The 19,776-nt window shown below is 56.1% G+C and overlaps 1 protein-coding gene across 4 annotated transcripts in view; it reads left to right on the top strand.

The window, feature by feature from the left end:
• Positions 1-19,776, top strand: part of SH3PXD2A (SH3 and PX domains 2A) — a gene marked incomplete at its 5' end in the record, with an annotated part of 237,019 nt that overhangs the window by 143,415 nt on the left and 73,828 nt on the right. For 3 of the 4 annotated variants that reach the window (XM_079715283.1, XM_079715284.1, XM_079715282.1), the window contains one exon: positions 13,691-13,719. In XM_079715283.1, the coding sequence (XP_079571409.1) occupies positions 13,691-13,719 (29 nt within the window). Of the gene's footprint in view, positions 1-13,661; positions 13,720-19,776 lie in introns of those variants that run through there. The other variant, XM_079715285.1, reaches the window with a different exon arrangement.

The raw sequence follows: 19,776 nt of genomic DNA, 5'->3' as shown, positions 1-19,776 counted from the left end.
GCATCCTCACCTGAGGGCAGGGCTGCTGGGACCTCCCCCCCATCCTGTTCTTCCTCTGCCCACCTCCAAATAGCAGGGGAGGGAGCTTTCCAAAAAGCCTGTCTGAGCCGACACCCACAGGGCTTTCCGCTGTGCTTAGGAGGTCTTCCTGGAGCTTCCCTGTGGCCTGCGCCTGGGGAGGCCTGGTCCTTGTCCCTGCCCCCGCCCCCCTGCCCCTGCCTCAGCCCTGGCCTCTGCCTTTCCGTCTGCCCCTCAGGCTCTCCCTTAATTCTCTTCCTGAGAGCCCTCCCTTTCTTTCTCCACTTCAGCATCCTGATTCCTTTCTTCACAGCTCTTAACCCAGTTTATCAATTGGCTTTATCTGGTTGTTTGTTGTCCTCCTCCGGGCAGGGATGGGTCCTGTCTTACTCAGTGCTGTGAAGGCAGGGCCTGGCACTAATAGGTGCTTGTTAAGGACAGAGGAGCCCCTGGTGGTGCTGCAGGGGATCAGAGGAGAGAGCTGGCCCCTGCAGGGAAGGTGGGCCAGCACTACCCCTCCGCGGCCTGGGGCTCCGGGACTGCAGGCCTTTTGTCCCTAAGCACTGAGTTTCTGTAAGCAGAATGGAGACAACTGTGGTCAAGTCTGTTCAAGGCCTGAGGGCCGCTCTGGCTAAAGCTCTAAGGAGGGCCTGCGTGGAGGGGCCTGTCCCCTGAGGTCCTCTTCAGGGGAGGGCGGGCCCGGCCAGTGCACCAGGGTCAGTCATGGAGTATGAGATGGTCAAGCAGGCCCAGTGGAGATGCTCAGACCAGGAGGGCGGGGGGGCCTTGGAGAGGGAGCCAGACCCCTGGGGGCCAGAGGTGGGCAGGGAAGGCAGCCATGGGGAGCCAGGCCTCCACCTGGACTTGGATGCTTAGGGAGGGTTCAGAGACAGATAGGGAGGGAGAGGCCTGGACAGACGGAGGCTTCCCAGAAGGGGCATCAGGGCAGGGGCAGAGGTTTTGGGGGGTGGGGCATGAGAAGGCTAGAAGGCCAAGAGCCTGAAAAGATGGTGACGTTCTCAGCACAGGCTTAGGAGTCAGCTGACACCCACTTTAAATCTGAGCTCTGCCACTGGGCTAGCAACTTAAGCATTTTGTGCCTCGATTTCCCCATCTGAAAAATGGGGATAATGATAGCACCTTCTTTTTGGAGTGGTCAAGAGAATTGCAGTAATATATACGAAGCCACATCTCGCTGTGCCCGGCACATAGTCAACACCTCCTGAGCACACACGTGCCCTTGTTCTCAGACTTGGGCCCACAGGGGACACGGGCAAAGGAGGCAGTAAGGCACTGTGGTCCAGCTGGGGGAGCAGAGAGACACACTTGCCAGGGTGATGTACCAGACAGAGGATGGAGCACAGGAGACCCAGGCCATCCTCACAAATGGACAGGGAATGCACCGAGTCATGAGAGTGGACTCTGCGCATCGAGACTGCTCGAGCCTTCTCATATTTTACACAAATTAGCACCTGCACTTGCTGACCCATCTATAATTATCAGGGAAGACCTCCTGGAGGAAGTGGCATTTCCACTGGGCTTTACTGACGGGGAAAGGAGGGGAGGGCTGCCTGGGGGACAGCTCAGGATAACACCGCCGTTCTGGCCAGCCCCTTGGGACCACCTGGCAGCCCTGAGCCTGGTTGCCAGGAGTCAGGGCTTTCGTGCACTCGCTCAGCAAACACCAGTGGTGCCCAGCCCTATGCGAGGCCTGGGGAGACATCACAGTTCCTGCCTCACGGAGCCCACAGTGGAGAGGAGGAAGCAGCAAAGACGCAATAGTAAGAGCTACGAAGGAAAAGACAGGGTGCTGTGGCAGGCCCGGTTTGCGGGTGTTGGGGGTCAGCACTGGGCTAGGAGCTGAAGGAAGGGAAGGAGAGAAAGTCAGAGGGAGGCAGAGCCCAGGACAGCATCAACCCAGCGTCACTGTCCCCAGAATTTATGAAAACTCCCCTGGGAGAGACAGCCTCTCTGGAGACTGTAAACCTGCCCCGGACAAAGCCGGGCCGTCCTCGGGCTGCAGACCCGTGAAGGGTCACTTCAGCTGCAGAGCCTCCGAGAAGCAGCCAGGAGACACAGCGGCCTCGACGCTCTGGACGAGGGGCCGTTAGAACCAGAAGCCACAGTGCCTCTAAGCACAGGTGGTCGTGGACACTTGCCACGTGTCACAGCCAGGCTTCCTCTTTCCCGCAGCTGTGCTCACACCAGAGCTGGTGCTGTGAAAAGGAAGTGTCTAGAACTCAGTGTCCTTTGGGTATTTCTGGCCCTGAGTCTTTGCCTTTGTTTTATCTTCCTCTTTCCCGCCTACTCCTAATTTAGCTTAACTGTCTGAACTTTACAGGTGTCCTTATCAGCCACAAGATGGTAAATGATTTGAGCGCTAGACTAAGGCAGTTTGGGCTCACATGCTGTGTTTCTTTGGGCAAGTGACATGCCCTCTCTGGTCCTCTATTGCTCTTCTGTAAAATGGGGAAAATAAGAGAACTTACTACATAGGAATGTTATGAGGATAAGATGAGCTGATACGTGTCAAGGGCTTAGTTTGGTCCCCAGCATAATGTAAATGCTTGAAAAAAGACACCATTCTTGTCAGTTCTGATATTAGTGATAATAACAATAGCAGTAGCAATAATAGTAGCATGCCTCAGGCCCCCCCCAGCTTTGGAAAAGGAGGGCACAGTCAGGGTGTGGTGGCCTGGCCCACTCCCTCCATGACCCCGCCCCCAGTTCCCACCATGCTCTGGGGTCCAAGGGCTCACGCCTGCTCCAGGGCCTCTGGGAACTTCTTGGTGACGTCATTACACGGCAGAGCCTGAAGGCAGTGGCCCAGGGCTGGCCCGCTGGGATCTGTAATGGGTGTCCTGGTAAACAGTGACTTCGCTGTAGTTGGAGCCAGGCTGACCCAGAGGAGAGAGAGCAGGTCCAGTGCTGGCAGGAAGGCTGCTTAGAGGAGGGCTGGGGCAGGAAGCTGTTACCCAGGGCTCCCAGGCTGCCCCGCCTGCAGCAAGTAGGACGCAGGCCTACCTGGGGCCTGGAGCTGGAAGCCTCTTTGCAAAAGTCACATGGGGCCCAGTCTAATGCCCTGATTATTTCGGTCAAGGAAACTGAGGCACAGAGAGGACTGCCATCCCCCACGTCTCGTGAACCCCACGCTGGGTGGCTCAGTCTTTGAGGACCCCCCTTAGACCCTGTCTCTCACGTGCTGCTCAGGGTGCCAGTTGGCAGACCCTTGGGAAGCCTCCAGCTGCCCTGGGCCCAGGCTGGCCTGGGAGCACCGCAAGTTCGCTGGGTACACTGGCCTGGTCAGAGAGCCCCTCTGCCCTGTATTTCCTGCTGCTGCATGGAGTGCAGTAGCCACTTGCCCCTTCATGGAGCAGCTTCACTCTGTTGGCCACTTGGTCCGGCAGTGAGGGGGATCCAGGCTTGGCTGTCACTCCTTCCGCCTGGGATCAATGGGGCCAAGGCCCCCGGGAAGCCTGGCAGCCACGAGGATTCCTGGGGCACATGAAAGGAATACAGCCATTTAGATGGGGCTTGAACTGCTCGGCTCTGCCCCCCCTGCACATGGTCTTGGTGAAGTGGCTTTACACCTCTGAGCCTGGGTTTCTTCTCATCTCTAGTCGATATCCCAAGCCTTGGCCCTCCCCACTGGGGCCAGCCAGGCCAGTCTCCCCACATCCTTCCCGAGATGCTCCTCCAGAAGCCCCCCCGCCAACCCTCACCAGGGTTAACTGCTGGGGCTGTGCAGAGCCCCATGACTGCAGTGAGGGATGGAGGCGTGAGCTAGAGGCTCACCTTTATTGAGCCTCGCTGTGCACCAGGTACTTACTACGTGTTAACTTGTTTTATCCTGCAGCAATCCAATTAGATGGGTGGAAATGCAGAGTGGAAATGAAGACAGAGAGACCCTAAGTCTGTCTGGCAGAGCTGGGATTTTAACCCAGGCAGCTACACGCACATCCCCATGTGAGCCAGATAAATCGACCTGCCAGTGCCTGATTCGGGCCATTGGTCTAGGCCGCGCTGCCGAGTACACTGTGGCGATTTACATTACAATTTTAATTAAGATTAAAAATTTAGTTCTTGGGGAGTGCCCTGGTGGCCTAGTGGTTAGGATTCTGGGCTTTCACTGCCGGGGCCTGGGTTCAATCCCTGGTGGGGGTCTTGGGTCACACTAGTCATCTCTTAAGTGCTTGACAGCCACAGTAGCTGGTGGCCACCACACTGGACAGTGCAGATAGAGGCCATTTCCGCCGATGATCACAGAGAATTCTATTGGGCAGCTCCAGGTAGGGCACTACAAGGTGCTGGGGGCCAAACTGGGACACTCAGTGCCATTGGAGGTCAAAATCAGTGGGCTTTCTAGACAAGGTGCCCCTCCCCAGGCCTTAGAATGTTGTGAGACACTAGAGAGGGCGGGAGGGTGCGTGTGGTGGCCATAAGTGCAGATAACCCTGAGTTTGCAGCCTTGCTTTCTCATTGCTAGCTGTGTGGCACCAGGCAAGTTACTTAACCTGTCTAAGCCTCATCTGTAAAATGGGCCTAAGGCACCTGCGTCAGAGACGACATAAAGCAGGTGTCAAGGGGCCTGGCCTTTCTGGGTGCTCAGTGTTTACGCATTTGTGATGTAGAGTTTGGGAAAATCTGGGAGACGGTTCTCTCGCTGTCACAGGCGACCACACAAGCTCCAAGAGCCCAGGCCCTCCCAGGCAGTGCAAGTGGGCTAGGCGCCTGGGAGAAGCTTGGGGCCATGCTCTGAGCACACTTTCCCACAGAGGCTGAGGTAGGAACAAGCACAGCTGGGCCTTGGACGGGCTCCTGGGCCTCCGTGGGAAGCAGGAAGCCATTGGCCCAAGCTCCCAACTTTCCAACCCCAGCTCAAAATTAGGCCAGGGCTGGGGAGTGTCAGGCCCACAGCCAAGAAGCAAGCTGGAGGTCTACTCAGCAGTAGGACCCTGGTGTATGTCATACACACACACACACACACACACACACACACACACACACACACACACACACACACACACAGATGAGACACACCTCTGCAGACAGGGCCACTGTAGCTTGGGGAGCAAAGCAGTCTTCTGTCTCCTGAAACAAGTCCCCATCCTGCGCCCTGAACAGGGAAAACCAGAACCAGGTGGGAACCTGATTCTCAGTCACAGAGCTGGTGTTGCCACTTTCCGGGGGAAAATCTTTAGTCACAACCATCGCCACTGGGTTTCTCCTTCTAAAATCTGAGCCATTTTCCTTTGCTTGCAGTCCAGCCCCAGCTGCATGTCCTGTCCCCCCGAGGCATACAGCCTCCTGGAGGCATCACACACACACACACACACACACACACACACACACACACACACACACACCATCCCGCATTCATTCCTGCCCCTGCACCTTTGCTCACATCATCCCTTCCATCCCAACTCTCCTTCCTGCCTCTGCTTTTTCTAAATATCCACCTTTCAAGGGTAGGTCTGCTGCACCACCACCCCCCGCTTCCAGGCAGCCCTCTCCAACCACCCCAGACCACTCTGACCACCCCTTCTGGGGAATGCCTCTACAACATATCCTTTTGACCAGGCTTTGGGGTACCTGATCACAAGGTGACTTGTATATTTTCTTCTTCTGGGTGTTTGTCTTGTGTCTCCAACTAGACAGTGTGCTGTGTGAGAGCAGAACTGTGTTTCCCACCACTTCTGCCCAGACACAAGGCTGGTTCTACAGCAGACCCTCAGTTAAGACACGGATGGATGCATGGATGCATGGACGGACGGACAGACAAATGCACTTGGAGAGAGACAGGGAAGGCCTCCAAACCTGGAACAGCCTCCTTGCCCTTCTCTCCGGGGATTTCACGGGGGAACCCCATCACGGCACTTTGTCACTCCCCTTTCCACGGTTCCCCACCTTCCCTCTCCTTCCTGGACTGCTTGTCAGCCACATCTGGGTGGGATGCCTTGGAGCACACAGGTGGGAACCCAGGCCTGAGCTGGCACCCCAGGCAAGAGAGCAAGGGTTTTATGAAACTATGCTGGTGAGGGGCCAGTCAACACTTCCCCCACTCTGGCTGCTGTCCACGCTCCAAACCTAGCCCCTTTTGGGAACCCAGGCTGTTGGCCAGGGAGCCTCTCCACGTGCCCGATGCCATTCTAAGAGCTTCGCGCGTTATCCCAGGTAAACCCCACAACAACAGCAAAGGTAGGAACTAATTTTATCCCTTTGACAAATGAAGGTACAGAGAGGTTAAGAAACTTGCCTCTGTCACAAAGTGGTAAGTGGCTGAAGCAGGCTCGACCCCGCTCACACTCTTAACCCTCTGCTGGAGGCCTGGACACGGTGGAGCCATCCCCGGGCTGGAGACGTGCTCAGGACCTTTGCCATAGTGGTGAGTCCAGTCATGGTGAGGAGACAGACAGACAGACGGAGCTTTGTCCTTTTGCTGTGGACGGAGCAGCAGCAGAGACCCTCTGGGATGTTCAGGAGACCAGCACGAGGCCTGGGAGGTTTCTGGGTCTGTGATCACCCTGGCTTGGGCCTCCCTGGGACACAGCTTCGGGGGTGCACGGGAGGCGGGAGGAAACGCTTTCCTCCCCAGGAATTCAGCTTTTTCGCCCGGGGCAGGAATTCCGGCCTCTCTGGACTGTCCACATGGTCACAATGGGGCCCATTCTCAGAACCCTGGAGAAAACAGCCCCTGCGGAGAAAGGACGGATTCTTGTTGGACACAAGGGCCCTCAGTGCCACAATTTAGATCAGGGCACAAATAAGGGCAAAGAACAGATTCATGCCCCCTCTGTCTGTCTTCCCTAGAGGTTGCTGCCCCTTGAGACCATTCCGTGCAAAGGCTCTCAAAAGCCAGAACAAAAACCCAGCTAGGGGCTAAGGGGGGTGGAAAACTGCTCCAGATTCTCCCGCCCTCAGCCCACCTGAAGCCCCTGCCCTCAGAGCCTCCCTGCTCGGCTTCTGGAGCGACATGCTGTCTCACTGTTTTGGTTTCACAGAGAGTGAACAGCCTGTGAGGACACTCAGAGGGGCCCCCTCATAGGGATGGGGAAACTGAGGGCTCGAGAGTTTGTTGGTGTTTCTAAACCTTTTGCTGCCATGGTGAGAAATTTCACATCACAACCCAATACAGACAGACAGGTAGATAAGCAGATAGACATCAGAAACCCAAGTTTCACAAAACAGTATTTAAACTTAATCATGGGTGACTTGATCATTTTGTTCCTTCTACCTGTTAAAAATGCTTGTTGGAACCCACCAAGCTGATTTCAGAACTCACTAATGGGTCACAGCCTGGCATTCAGAAAGCACTAGTTTGAAGTGACTTGCGCAGGTCCACCCCAGAACCCTGGTGGCTCTGTTGACATTGCAGGCTCAGAGTTGTCACAGCCTCTCTCCTGCCCTGCCCCCCTAGCTGTCCATCTCACCTCTTAACAAAAAAACCTTTCTCCAGCCAGGCTCTGACCCCATCACTCCCTAATTCTGAAAACGTCCAGATTTCACAGCAGGACATCAAAGCCCTCCCCCTTCCCCCCTCCCCCCCCAGCCTGGCCTTTCCCTGCCTGTCCCTCTGCTCACCAACGCTCCCCAGTAGTTCAACTCCTCCTCTTTGGAGCTACTTGTTCCTGCTTCTAGAACTTTCCCCTCTCTACCCTCTCCATGGACCCAAACCCCTCTGTGATCCTTCAAGGCTCAGCTCAAGGCTTCCTCCTCTAGGAAGCCAACTTGCATGTCCTGCAGCCCTGGGATCTCTCTCTTCTCTGCACCTGGAGTGTAACCTCTCCTGTGACTCTCAGCATAGATTATCTCAGAATGTTATCTTTCTCACTGTGCTATGTAGTTTCATCCCCTAATTTAACCCCAAACTTGCAGGCCTTCGGCATGTCACGTTTCTCCCATGCCTGCCTGCACAGGCCCTCACGAGGCAGCCTCCAGCAAGAGCTAGAAAGTGCTTATTGGTTGATAACAGCAGTCAAAACCATCACTGCATCACTATGTGAAGGGCTCCACATCACTCTCCTGGCCAAGGTTGCATACCATCGCCCCCAGCCCCCATATTTTAGGTACCGCCCACGCCCCCAAGACCACTTGGCTCTCAAGGTCACCCACAGCCATCTGGCAACCCGCGGTTCCCAGCGGCCGCAGCCCTGCAGACAGGCATCCCGGGCCAAGCAGCCAATGTCAGCCAGCAGACAGGAGGGTGAGAACATCAAGCTGGCAGTGCGTGCCTGTCCTCTTCTGCCAGGACACTCACTGATGGGAATGACAGTGCGGGGGAGAGGGACGGCAGGCAGCGGAGGGCATGGCCCTGTAGCACCCAGAATTCCACGTGAGGACTCAGCCTCCTTCCACAGAGCAGCCCGGCCAGACTGGGCTTCCTTTCCTGGTCTCTCCCCTGCCTCAGGGGGTCTTCCTGGCTTTCCTCTCACTCCGGGAACCGTGACCCGCAGGATGGCCACCTCCTTTCCCCAGTGAGAGCCTGCCTCTCCAGCCTGTGCGTCCTCTCCTTGCAGCCCATTCCCTGGTGGACCTCGGCGTGGGGAGCCCTCTGGGTCAGGATGTCAGTGGAGCTTCACAAGCCTGGGCAAGCCACTTAAGCCATCAGGACCTCAGTCTCCTCATCCATAAAATGGGTTAACACCACCTCTGCCTACTTCAGAGCACTGAAGGGCAAATGTCTGTTCAAGAAAGGGCAGAGAGAGGGGAAGCATGTGTAAAAACAGGTGGTCCAGACACAGGAACTGTTAAATGCCTTTCCTGTCCCCTCCAGCCTCTCCCTCTTTTCTGTCTCCAGCACCAGCCCCTTCACTGGAATGTCCGGGGAAGGAGCACAGCATGTCTCACCAAGAGAAAAGAAAGGGAAAAAAATAAAAGGGAAGCTGACCTTTCTGGGTGCCATTAGCATGAACATCTCTTGGTTCGGGGCTCTGAGCATTTGCCGCTCCTTGGAGGTTAAACGAATCCCAATAAATGAGTCCAGAGCTTGCCAGTTCCTGTGGGTCAGTGTCACCCTGAAAACATGATTGTTTCCAGATGAGCCCTGTTCTAACATTGTGTGCACAAACAGGCTTTCCCTGGGTGGACGGCACTAGACAGAGACCCATGCTGGTTTGGTGTCTGAAAGCCCAAAACTCTGCATAGGGGGGCTGGACTTGCCCCTGTGTGGCACTCTGCTGCCAGCATCATGGTGGGGTCCTTAAGAAGAAGCCCCTTCCTTTGGTTTTAGGGAGTTCTGCAGGGTCCGAGTTCAAACGGGCCTTTGGCATTTGGGTAACAACAGAGATGGGGTCTGGTCCAGGTGTGAAAGAATAATAATTTCTATAGCATTTTCTGTGCTGGGCACTATGTGAACCCCCTTTATGAGTGCTGTATGTTTCATCTCCCCCAAATCCTAATGGGTTGGTAGAGTTATTATCCTCTTTCTACAGACAGAGAAATAGAGGCTCGAGAGGTAAAGGGAGTAGCTCAAGATGACCACCCAGCTAGCAAGTAGCAGAGAGTTGAACTGGAGGCTGTCTGCTTCCAGCACCTGTCCTCACCCTGCCAAGAGATGAACTGTTTATATCACGTGGGGGATGGGGAGGCCTCAGGAGTCCCTGTTTAAATGGGGGAAGGGTGTGATGCTGGGTTGGAGGAACCCCGTCCCTTTCCCCCAGCCAGGCCTGACCTGTGGACCATCTGATGACCAACTATCCTGGTTTGTCTGTGACCTTCCCAGTTTGAGCCCTGAAAGTCCCATGTCCCAGTTTGCCCAGGAGGGTTGGTCACTGTGGTCTTGGTCACCCCCGGACCAGTTGCAGAGAAGGCTGAGTGGCCTGATGGAGCTGTGTCAGGACAGCCTGGGAGGCCTTTCTAATTACATTAGCTTCTGGTAGCACTAGAGGGAGACGCTAGCCCTCGCCTCCCCTCCCTTTCTCCTTCCTGTGACTCCCCGGGAGATAGTGATTCAGCAGCAAGTCGCAAGCAGGCTACACCGTGACCTACCAGGAGTGGAATCACCAGCAGTATAGGGGCTGTCAGCACCACCTCCAGGCAAGAACTGAGCAAGGAGCAGAGGTGGGAAGGGGGTCTTGGGTGGTTCAGGAACTGGACTCTGACAGAGGGCCTGCTGTCCTGCCCAGGCCAGGACTGATTGCAGGGCAGCGGGAGGTGGACATGCCAGAAGGGAGAGCCCTGCCTTTCCCCCTCACCATGCCCTGGTATGTGAGGGATGGGGGAGTCCCAGCCACTGGATACCTAAGCTGCTTCTCATATTCAGCGGCTAAAAATACGCAGTGGCTTTGCTAAAAGGTGCCCAATGGAAACCTACAAGAGGTTTCCTATTAGGGCCGCGCCTGCTCGGGCTGGAGGCCAGATGCTGTGTGAAGGATTCCTATGCCTGCCATTCCGACCATCCAGTCCCAGCCTGGCACCCCCCCTGCCAGGGCCTCAGCCTCCACTCCCTTAACCCATGTGCTTCTCAGGGCCCCCCGGGCCTTGCGTTGCCCTCCCTCCCCTGCACCCACTGGGTGCAGCATTTGGGGTTTGGTCTTGAACCCCAGAGCAAGGCCTGGGTCCTCGGCCACCCAATCGCAGCCTCACCTACTCACTGTGTGACCTTGAACAGGTTGTCTAAGCTTTGCTGTCCTCACCTGCAAAACAAGGAGACCACAGGATCCAGAAGTCCTTGGTGGGAAGGGCTCGTGCTCTGGTTGAGGAAGAGGCCGGCCAGGAGATTTGTCTGGAAGCTCAAGTTCATTGTGCTTACTGAGCGTAAATGTTTCTTAGGCGTGGCTGGGGTCCTGCTGGAGATTATGGTACAGTGACTGCAACGGCCCTTGGTACAACTCCTGCCTACCTGTCAGGGTTGTAGTGACTGGGCAGAGACTCTGCTGGGCCGCAGGTTCTCAGCCGACACTGGCCCAGCCTCGGGACCCCCAGCGGGTAGATGCAGACACTGTGTTAGGTCAGGTCGCGATGGGGCCCCACGTCTGAATTTGTAACTGGCTCTCCAGGTGATCCTGTTGAATGACCAGGTCGAGAGTCCCTGACGGGGCCTGGCACAGAGCGGGCCCTCGGCCCCTGTGAACTGTGTCCCTTGCCTACTCCTCAGCCTCAGCGGGCTTCCCTGTCACACGGTAATGACCTGCCCATCTCCCCTCTGGGGCTGTTGACAAGCTCAAAGAGAATCCTGGGCAGCTGCAGCTGTACAAACAGGGGGAGAAGATGGCCATCACTGCGAGGAAGCCACCCCCCGTCTGGACTGCTGGCAGCCAGGGGTTGGGCCAGTGAGCCATTGTGGTCCCCGGCCCAGAGGCTTCTCCTGCAAGACCAGAAGGAAAATGGTGGAGCAGCGGAGGGCAGTTCCCCCTGGCCCTCCACTCTCTGCCCTTCCCCAGGCCCCACTCTGCAAAAAAGCCTGAGAAACAAATTCTCTCCTTGGGAGATGCAAGTCTGCTAGGCAGGACGTAGCCTCCATACAATGTTCTCCTCCTCCTCACTGGGAATTCTCCCCACAGTAGAGCTTCAACCGGCACAGCCAGGCACTCCGGACGGTCTCTCCCCACCTCCCTTCTGCCCCAGGGAGGTGACCCTGGCTCAGGCTTTCCTGGACTGCCAGGTCGAGGATGGGGGCAGATGGGAACTCTCCCACCTGCCTTTTGGAGGCAGCAGATTCAACAGGTTTCCCTTTCCCCCCATCCTTGTTACAGTATCATTCAGGCAGGTGGGCTTGTAAACCACAGCCCTTGCCCAGCTTGGGTGACCTTGGGCAGTGGCTGAACCTCTGTTTCCTCATCCATAAAACGGGGATGATAGGACCTCCATAGTGTGGATGTGAGGATTGAAAGAGGCTTGAAATACCAAGTAGGGTCTCAAACAGGAGGGCTGGTAAGGGGAAGGTATCAGAAATGCACGTTCCGGGCCTCAGCCCCAGCATTCCGACTCACTGGTTTCTTTTTTTTTTTTTTTTTCTTTTAGATAAGACGATGATGGACTTAAATGTATTTATTTATTTTTGGCTGTGTTGGGTCTTCGTTTCTGTGCGAGGGCTTTCTCTAGTTGTGGCAAGCGGGGGCCACTCTTCATCGCGGTGCGCAGGCCTCTCGCTATCGCGGCCTCTTTTGTTGCGGAGCACAGGCTGCAGACGCGCAGGCTCAGTAATTGTGGCTCACGGGCCCAGCCGTTCCACGGCACGTGGGATCCTCCCAGACCAGGGCTTGAACCCGTGTCCCCTGCATTGGCAGGCAGACTCCCAACCACTGCGCCACCAGGGAAGCCCCGACTCACTGGTTTCTGAGTCCAAACTTTGGGAAACATAGACGCCTCGGAGAGGGGGATCCCCTCATCCTTGGCTGTGGAGGCAGATCACCTTGGAGCTTAACAAATGCCCCCAAAGCCCAGGCCATCCCCCAGATCCATAGGATCAGAATCTCAGTGAGTGTCCATGAGGGTGACTCCCTTCCCTGTGAACCTGCTGCCCTTTCCTCCAAGAGACCCCCTCTTTCCAGCCGGCAGACCTAGCTGGCCAGTTGGCATATTTTCTTTGATCCCAGGGGAAACGGGAGGCATTTCCTCTGGTCTCCACATTGATCACCAGCCAGCCCCACCTGAGCACTTAACAGACCTCCAGCGTCGTAGAGGCTCCCCTGAGGATTGGTGGATGAAGGGGTGCTGGGAGGGGCCAAAGGCAGGGGCAAGGGCAGGAGGCCAGTGGGGGCAGGATTGGGGAAGTAGCCTGCTGCTGAGTCTGGGTTAAATCCTTGCTGCAGGGCAGGGAAGGCTCCAGGCTGGGGCAGCTCAGGGCAGGTAAAGCTGTCAAGTGCCTCAGGTCACCAAACAGTTCCTGTCAGTGACAGGCTTTGAATCCAGTGCTCACTTACTCAGAAGCTCCACCTTCGTTCCTGTCCATGCAGTATGCTCTGCCTCACCCCTACTGAATCCCAGGTTCCCAGCCTGAGCTTTTCTGGTCAACATTCAACCTACAGCCCCTATTTAACCATCGCTTATGCCAGGCCAAGGGATGCAGTGGGAGGAAACAAGCCACAGTGTGACCTCACGGAGCCTTGGGTCTAGGATGGGGGCAGGCTTTAATCAAAGGGTCGTACAAATCTGTAATTACGCAGAGGCCAGCAGGGGGAGGATGTCGGGGAAGACAGGTTGAGGAGGTGACATTTGTGACGTTAAAGGCTGAGTGGGCAAGAGCAGGCAATGTAAACACCTGGGAGGGGAAGCGCTGCAGGGGAGGGGAGCGGGCTCCCGGCGCGGGGCAGGGCCTGGGTTCTAGCGACCACCCCCGGGGCCTCAGTTTCCCTGTTAACGAAGTGGGTGGGAGCGTGCCTCCCCCTCCCCCATCGGAAGACGGACGGGGGAAGGTGCCTGGGAAAGGGCACGAGCTGCCCACCGAGCCCATCCAGTTGGGCCGGGGCGGGGCGGGGCAGGGGTGCTCGCTGCGGGCGGCGGGGAGGGGCGTGGAGGGGCAGGCGGACCGCGCCTGGAGGCCGGGCTGGCTGGGACCCGCGGGCAGGCGCGGCGCGCAGTGCGTGCCGCTGCGGAGCGCGCGGCTCGCCGGCCGCCGGCATCACATGAGCATCCGGCCCGTGGGTGCCCGGCAGCCGCAGCCCTGCAGCCCAGCGGCTGCGCGCCTCCGCACGACCCTAACCATGTCTGTCTGTTGTTGCTTCTTTTTCAGGGACTATGGCAGTTCCAAGAGGAAATCAGGTAAGGGAGCCTCCGGGCGTTCTTCCCTCCAACCTCCCCTCCCGCTTCGTGCACGCGCCGCTCCGACCCTGCGGAGGACTTTCTGGGGGCTTGTCCTCGCCCGCCTGCCCTGTGGTCCTGTGGGCCAGGGTACTCCCTGTGGTTGGCCCCCTCCTCAGTCCACGCCCCCTAAGACCTCTGGTACTCGCGCCTCCTCCCCCCACCGCGTCCCTCGGGCTCTCCCAGTGGGGGTGGGAGCGGGTGCATGGGGAGTGTGGGGATGCCTGTGAAGGGCCTAAGCCCCCGCGACGTGTGCAGCCGGATCCTCCTCCTGAGTCTGCGGGGCCAACTCCTGGGCACCGCTGTGGTTTCTCCCTCGGTCCTTCCTGCGGTGCGGCAGCGATGGAAGGGTTAATAGAGACGCGATGCTGGGTTTTCGCCGGGGGAAGGTGAGATCCAGGACCGAAGGGAGGGGAATCGTGCTGGAGAGACTGGGTTTTTAACGGCTGCAGCGCAGACCTTCCCCTCCTTCCCCAACTCTGAGCGCGTTCTCCACGCTGCCGGGGTGGAGGCTCTGCGTGGTGGCCCTCAGAGACACCCGATGGGAGGGCACTGACCCACCCTGGCATCGGCCCCGGCAGGTGCCGGGCTCACTCCGAGTTTGCGAAGGGGGTGGAGACAGGGAGCGTCGGGGCAGGTCCTTGGACGCTGGACGCTGTGTGCTGGGCGCAGTCGGCTGGGGTCAGAGGATTCTCTCTGGGTGGGGGAGGAGGGACTAGGCAAATACCAGCACGTGGGCGGGGTGCAGTTAATTGGGAGAGGGTGGTCCCTTGTACTTAGGGCTGTGTGTACTGGGAGTTGGGGCGGGGAAGGGAATGCAGCGATCTGTGTGGGCTTGTGTGTTGTCCGTATTTATGGGGGTGGTGAGTTATGGGGGTGCGCAACCATCTGAGGCTCTAGCCTTGGGGATGTGGGAAGTGTGTATGAACAGGTGGCTTACATTAATGGCTCACGTTGTAGGGAGATACTTGTGTCCAGGTGCTTTGAACTGTAGATCAGAAGAGGTATGTGTGCCTGTGTGTGATGGATGAGCTGTGAATTGGGATAGTTGTGATTGCATGGTGCGTTTCTGAGTGTGGGTCCGTATGTTTTGTGTGTATAAGTGCTTGCTTATATATTCACTGGGATGAGGAAAGATGTGTCCTGGTTTACATATGGGGGGCACGTGTGTACATGGGGTTGTGTGTGTTCATGTGGGGCTTCACAGTTGTGTGCTCTTGAGGGTATGTTTACTTGTTTGGGTGTGTGTGCCAGTGTGTTGGGATGTATCCAGTTGTGGGTTGGCATGTGTTTGTGTCTAGCTGTGGGATGAGACTGCGTGTGCACACATGCCTGTCACCTGGGGAGGGGTGCTTCAGGTACGCCCACCCCTGGTGCAGAACAGCATTTCCTCCATGAACAGGGGGGTGAGGCTGCCTCATGAACTTGAGGAATTGCAGCATCTCCTCAGCTGTCACTAGCAGCCAGAGCCATAGGTGAGGGAACTGGAAGGAGGGGCAAACATGGGATTGCGTTCTGTCACACCCCTCTCCCCAAGAAACTTGCCCTGGGCCTCAGAGGTGTAGTGGCTGGCTGAGCCTGGGCTCAGATTCTTTTTTTATAAATGTATTTATTTTTGGCTGCGTTGGGTCTTCGCTGCTGCACGCAGGCTTTCTCTAGTTGCAGCGAGGGGGGCTACTCTTCGTTGCGGTGCGTGGGCTTCTCATTGCAGTGGCTTCTCTTGTTGCGGAGCACGGGTTCTAGGCGCGCCGGCTTCAGAAGTTGTGGCGCAGAGTCTCAGTAGTTGTGGCTTGCGGGCTCTAGAGCACAGGCTCAGTAGTTGTGGCGCATGGGCTTAGTTGCCCCGCGGCACGTGGGATCTTCCCGGACCAGGGCTCGAACCCGTGTCCCCTGCATTGGCAGGCAGATTCTTAACCACTGTACCACCAGGGAAGCCCTGGGCTCAGATTCTGGCTCTGTGTGACCTCAGGCAATTTTCATAACCTCTCTGCCTCGGTTTTCTCTTCCTAAAAAAACACAGATAATGATGGTCTCTACCTCACATGTAGAAGATTCAGTAAGTTAATATGGAAAAGTCCCTAGGACCAAATAACTGCTGTAGAAGTGTCAGTTTATTGTCATCAGCATTACTTTCTGAAGCCCTGAGACCCTGGGTGAGTCCCTTCTCTACTCTAGGCCTCAGTTTCCAACTGTAAAGTCAAGGGCTGGGCCTCATAACCTCCCAGCTGCCCCACCCTCAATCTCTAAGGCTCAGGTTCTGTGCTGCTTCCTAAGCAAGACAGGGCCCCATCCAGGGAAAGCTTCCCCAGTTTCTCTGCCTTCCACTCTCCAGCCAGGAAAGGGATGGATGGAAAAATTTAATTTACGCTGGCGTGCTTATGATAATGGCCACTTAGTGTCATGGTTAAAAGTGCCAGCTCTGTAGCCAGACTGCAGGAGTTCAGAGTCTGGCTTTTCAGACCTTGGGCAGACTTCCTACCCTCTCTGTGCCTGTCCTCCCTTCTGTAAATTGGGGATAATATTCTTACCCATCTGGTAAGGTTAATTTTATGTGTCGACTTGGCTGTGCCCAGATATTTTGTCAAGCATTTTTCTGGATGTTTCTGTGAAGACTTTTTTTTTTTAATGAGATTAACTTTTAAATCAGTGGACTTTGAGTAAAGCAGATTACCCTCCCTAATGTGGGTTGGCCTCATCCGATCAGTTGAAGACCTTAAGAGAAAGACTGACCTCCCCCAAGCAAGAAGGAATTCTGCCAGCACCTTTGGACAACTCTTCCTTGCGTCTCCAGCCTGTCAGCCTATACCGTCAGACTGTGGGCTCACCAAGCCCCCCCAGTCACGTGAGCCAGTTCCTCTCTCTCTCCCCCTCCCTCTCTCTCTCGCTCTCTCGCTCTCTCGCTCTCTCGCTCTCGCTCGCTCTCTCGCTCGCTCTCTCGCTCGCTCTCTCGCTCTCTCTTTCTCAATATTCTGTTCTGTTTCTCTGGAGAACCCTGACTAATACATACCTCATATGGTTATAATGAAATTACATAAACTTCTATATGTAAGTGTGCTTAGACCACTGCCTACAACCTGGACAGTTCTCCCAAAGTGCTAGCTACTGTTATTATTTAGTGAGCATCTACTATGTGCTGGCAACTTTACATATATTTCTTTATTTGCTGCCCAGAGCCATGTTGCATGGTGGCTGGTGGGATTCGCATTTCACAGATGAGAAGCTGTGTCTCCGAGGGTGGCTGCCCGGAGTCTGTGGCAAAGTGAGGGTTTGAGTTCATATTTTGGGCTTCACTCTGCTGTGTGATGAAGCGCATGAAGCTTCCCAAGGTCGCTCCAGTCAGGGATGTTTGCATGGAGAACATGAATGCTTGTTCCCTGGTCATTTCTTGTCACATTTTAGTCCCCGAAGACCCTGCTCATCCTTGGAGGATCTCTTGGAGGGCTCTCCTGTTGAGCACAGAGCCAAGACTACAAGGCAGGCCTGGGGAGGGTGGAGTCAACAGGAAGAAAGTTCTCAGGCGGCTGACAGCCTCACAGAGGAGGCAGGGCTGGCAACCTTGAGACCCCGAAGACAGTGTAGCCTCAAATTTATTTCTGCTCCTTCCCTCCATAGAACCTGCTGCTTCCTTCTTGCTCCATCCACCCTGTTGCTCAAGCCCAGCATCGAGAGGTCATCCCTGACTCCTCCCTTCCTCTCACTTGCCCACCTGACCTCCAGATCCATCCCCTTCTCCCACCTCCACCGTCACACCTGTTGGAAGCTCCCTTCGTCTCTCAGGAGGACCCCAGCTTCCTCCTCAGCCTGTCTGCTCCCACCCCAGCCTCTCCACACCGCAGCTAGAGTGAGCTCTTCCACACATGGATCAAATAATGTGCTTTTCTGCCTAAATTCCAAGCTTTCCCATCCCACCCAGAAAAACTCCTTATCCCGGGCTTGCAGAGCCGTGTGTGCTTTGGCCCCTGCCTGCCACCCTGCCCCAGGCTCTGCCCTCATCCCCGTCCCCCATTCCCACCCCAGCACTCTGCTCAGCTGCGCCCATTACCTTCCATTCCTTAAACATTTCAGGTTCGTTCTCTCCACACAGTCTTTGCATTTGCTGTTCCCTCTGCCTGAATACTGTTCCCCATTCCTCCACATGGCTAGCTCCTTAAGATTTCTGCTTGTCACCTCAGAGAAGCTGCCCCTACCTCCACTGTGTAGCTGCCCCTTTAGGTCCCCCTGCTTCTTGTACATCACCAACCGCACTCTTACCTTGTGGGTTTTCTTGTTTGTTATCTGTGTCCCACCACCTTGAAGGCAGAGACCTCGCGGCAGGGCTCGCACCAGTAGCAGGGTCCCCTGGTGCTTGTTGAATGGGAGGGTGGATGGAAGAAGGCGTGGGTGCATGAATGACACTGCAGGTCAGGAAAGAGAGGTCGCTGCAGCCTCAAGTCAGGAACATTATCTGGGAAAAGGAGGAGTTTTTCTGATTAGGGGTGGGGAGCGGGGGCTTTGCTAATCAAGAGACAGCACTTGCGCAAAGATGGGGGAGCAGGACCAAGTGCAGCTTGTTTGGAGACCAGATACTGCAGCTGACCTTATTGAGCACCAGCTGTATGCCGGTACCGTGTAAAGTGTTGACGTTACAGGAATGTGCCTTTCTGCCCTCGAGGGGTTTGCAGTCCGCTCTGGGTGATGAACTGTGCAGACAAGAATGTACTGTTGGACAGGGAAGCAAGGAAGTGGCATGGTTACCTGAGGAAGAGCAGTCCAGACCAAGGGCACAGCCAGTACAAGGGCCCAGGGGTGGGAGGTCTGTGGCTGGGTGGAACGTAGGGGAGGTCAAAGCAGCGATGTAGTGGGGTTGGGGCAGCAGCAAAGACCGTGTAGGGCCTTGCCAGCCATTTTAAGGGCTTTGGCTTTCACTGTGAGTGAGATGAAGAGCCCCTACGGGGTTCTGAGGAAAGGGACACATAATCTGACTTAGATCCCAGAAGGATTTTTCTGACCGGTGAGTGGAGACGGTTAAGGGGGAGGAGACAGGTGACGAGAGGATGAGGACTCTGGCAGCAATGGAGGGATGAGATGGATTTCCATGATCGGGTGTGGACCGTGGGGGGCAGTTTATGTCAGATTGCCTGGGCTCCCATTCTCAGCCGCACGACCTTGGGCAGATCACCTGAGCTCCGCGACCTCACTTGTTCTGTGGTATCAGTCAGGTTCAACTAGAGAAACAGAACCAGCAGGAGCTATCAAATTTCTGGCAAGGAACTGGCTGATGTGATTGGGGGCAGGGGGGGTGAGTCTGAAACCCAAGAGCCGACTGGGGGTTGCCGTCCACAGGTGAAATTTCTCCTGCAGGGAAGCCTCAGCTCTGCCCTTAAAGCATTTCAGCTGATGGACCCAGGACCCCTCGGAGTATCAAGTATAATCTCACTGAAAGTCAACCAATTATGAACCTGACTCCACCTGCAGAATACCTCCCCAGCAATTCCTGGATCAGTGTGTGGTTGAATAACTGAGGATTGTAGCCTAGCCAAGGTGACACATAAAAGTGATGGACACGCCCATGAAAATGGAGTAGCAGCCACCTGCAGGAAGGTGCAGATGATTTAAGGATGTGATGCAGTTAGAGGGCTTTGTGCCGGACCTGGTGGTAGCAAGAGCCTCTTGCTGTTAGCTGTGATTGGCCGCCCCCCCGGTGAGCACTGCTGCGGGAGCTCAGAGGTGGGCTGGAGCAGGCCCCCCCCACCCAGAGCAGGGGCTTGTCTTCAAACCTGAAAAGATGGGCTGGGGTGCCCAGAGTTCTGGGAAGCTGCCTGGCTCCGGCGCTGGTGGCTGGGGAGTTCTGACTTGCACCACGAGGGGGCGCAGGTGGCCACGGATACTGTGAGGTCATCCTGGCCCTGGGATTGTGTCTGAGGCCCCGTCCCACCCAGGAGTCCTGTGATGAGCTGCAGCTTGTTTAAATGCAAATGAGGTTGCTCAAGTGTTGCAAGTTTGTTCTTTGGGGCCAGTGTTGATGTTCCTCGTGAAATC

The sequence above is a fragment of the Hyperoodon ampullatus genome (genome assembly GCF_949752795.1).
Source record: "Hyperoodon ampullatus genome assembly, chromosome: 1".
NCBI lineage: Eukaryota > Metazoa > Chordata > Mammalia > Artiodactyla > Ziphiidae > Hyperoodon > Hyperoodon ampullatus.
This window is presented reverse-complemented; position numbering and strand designations above follow the sequence as displayed.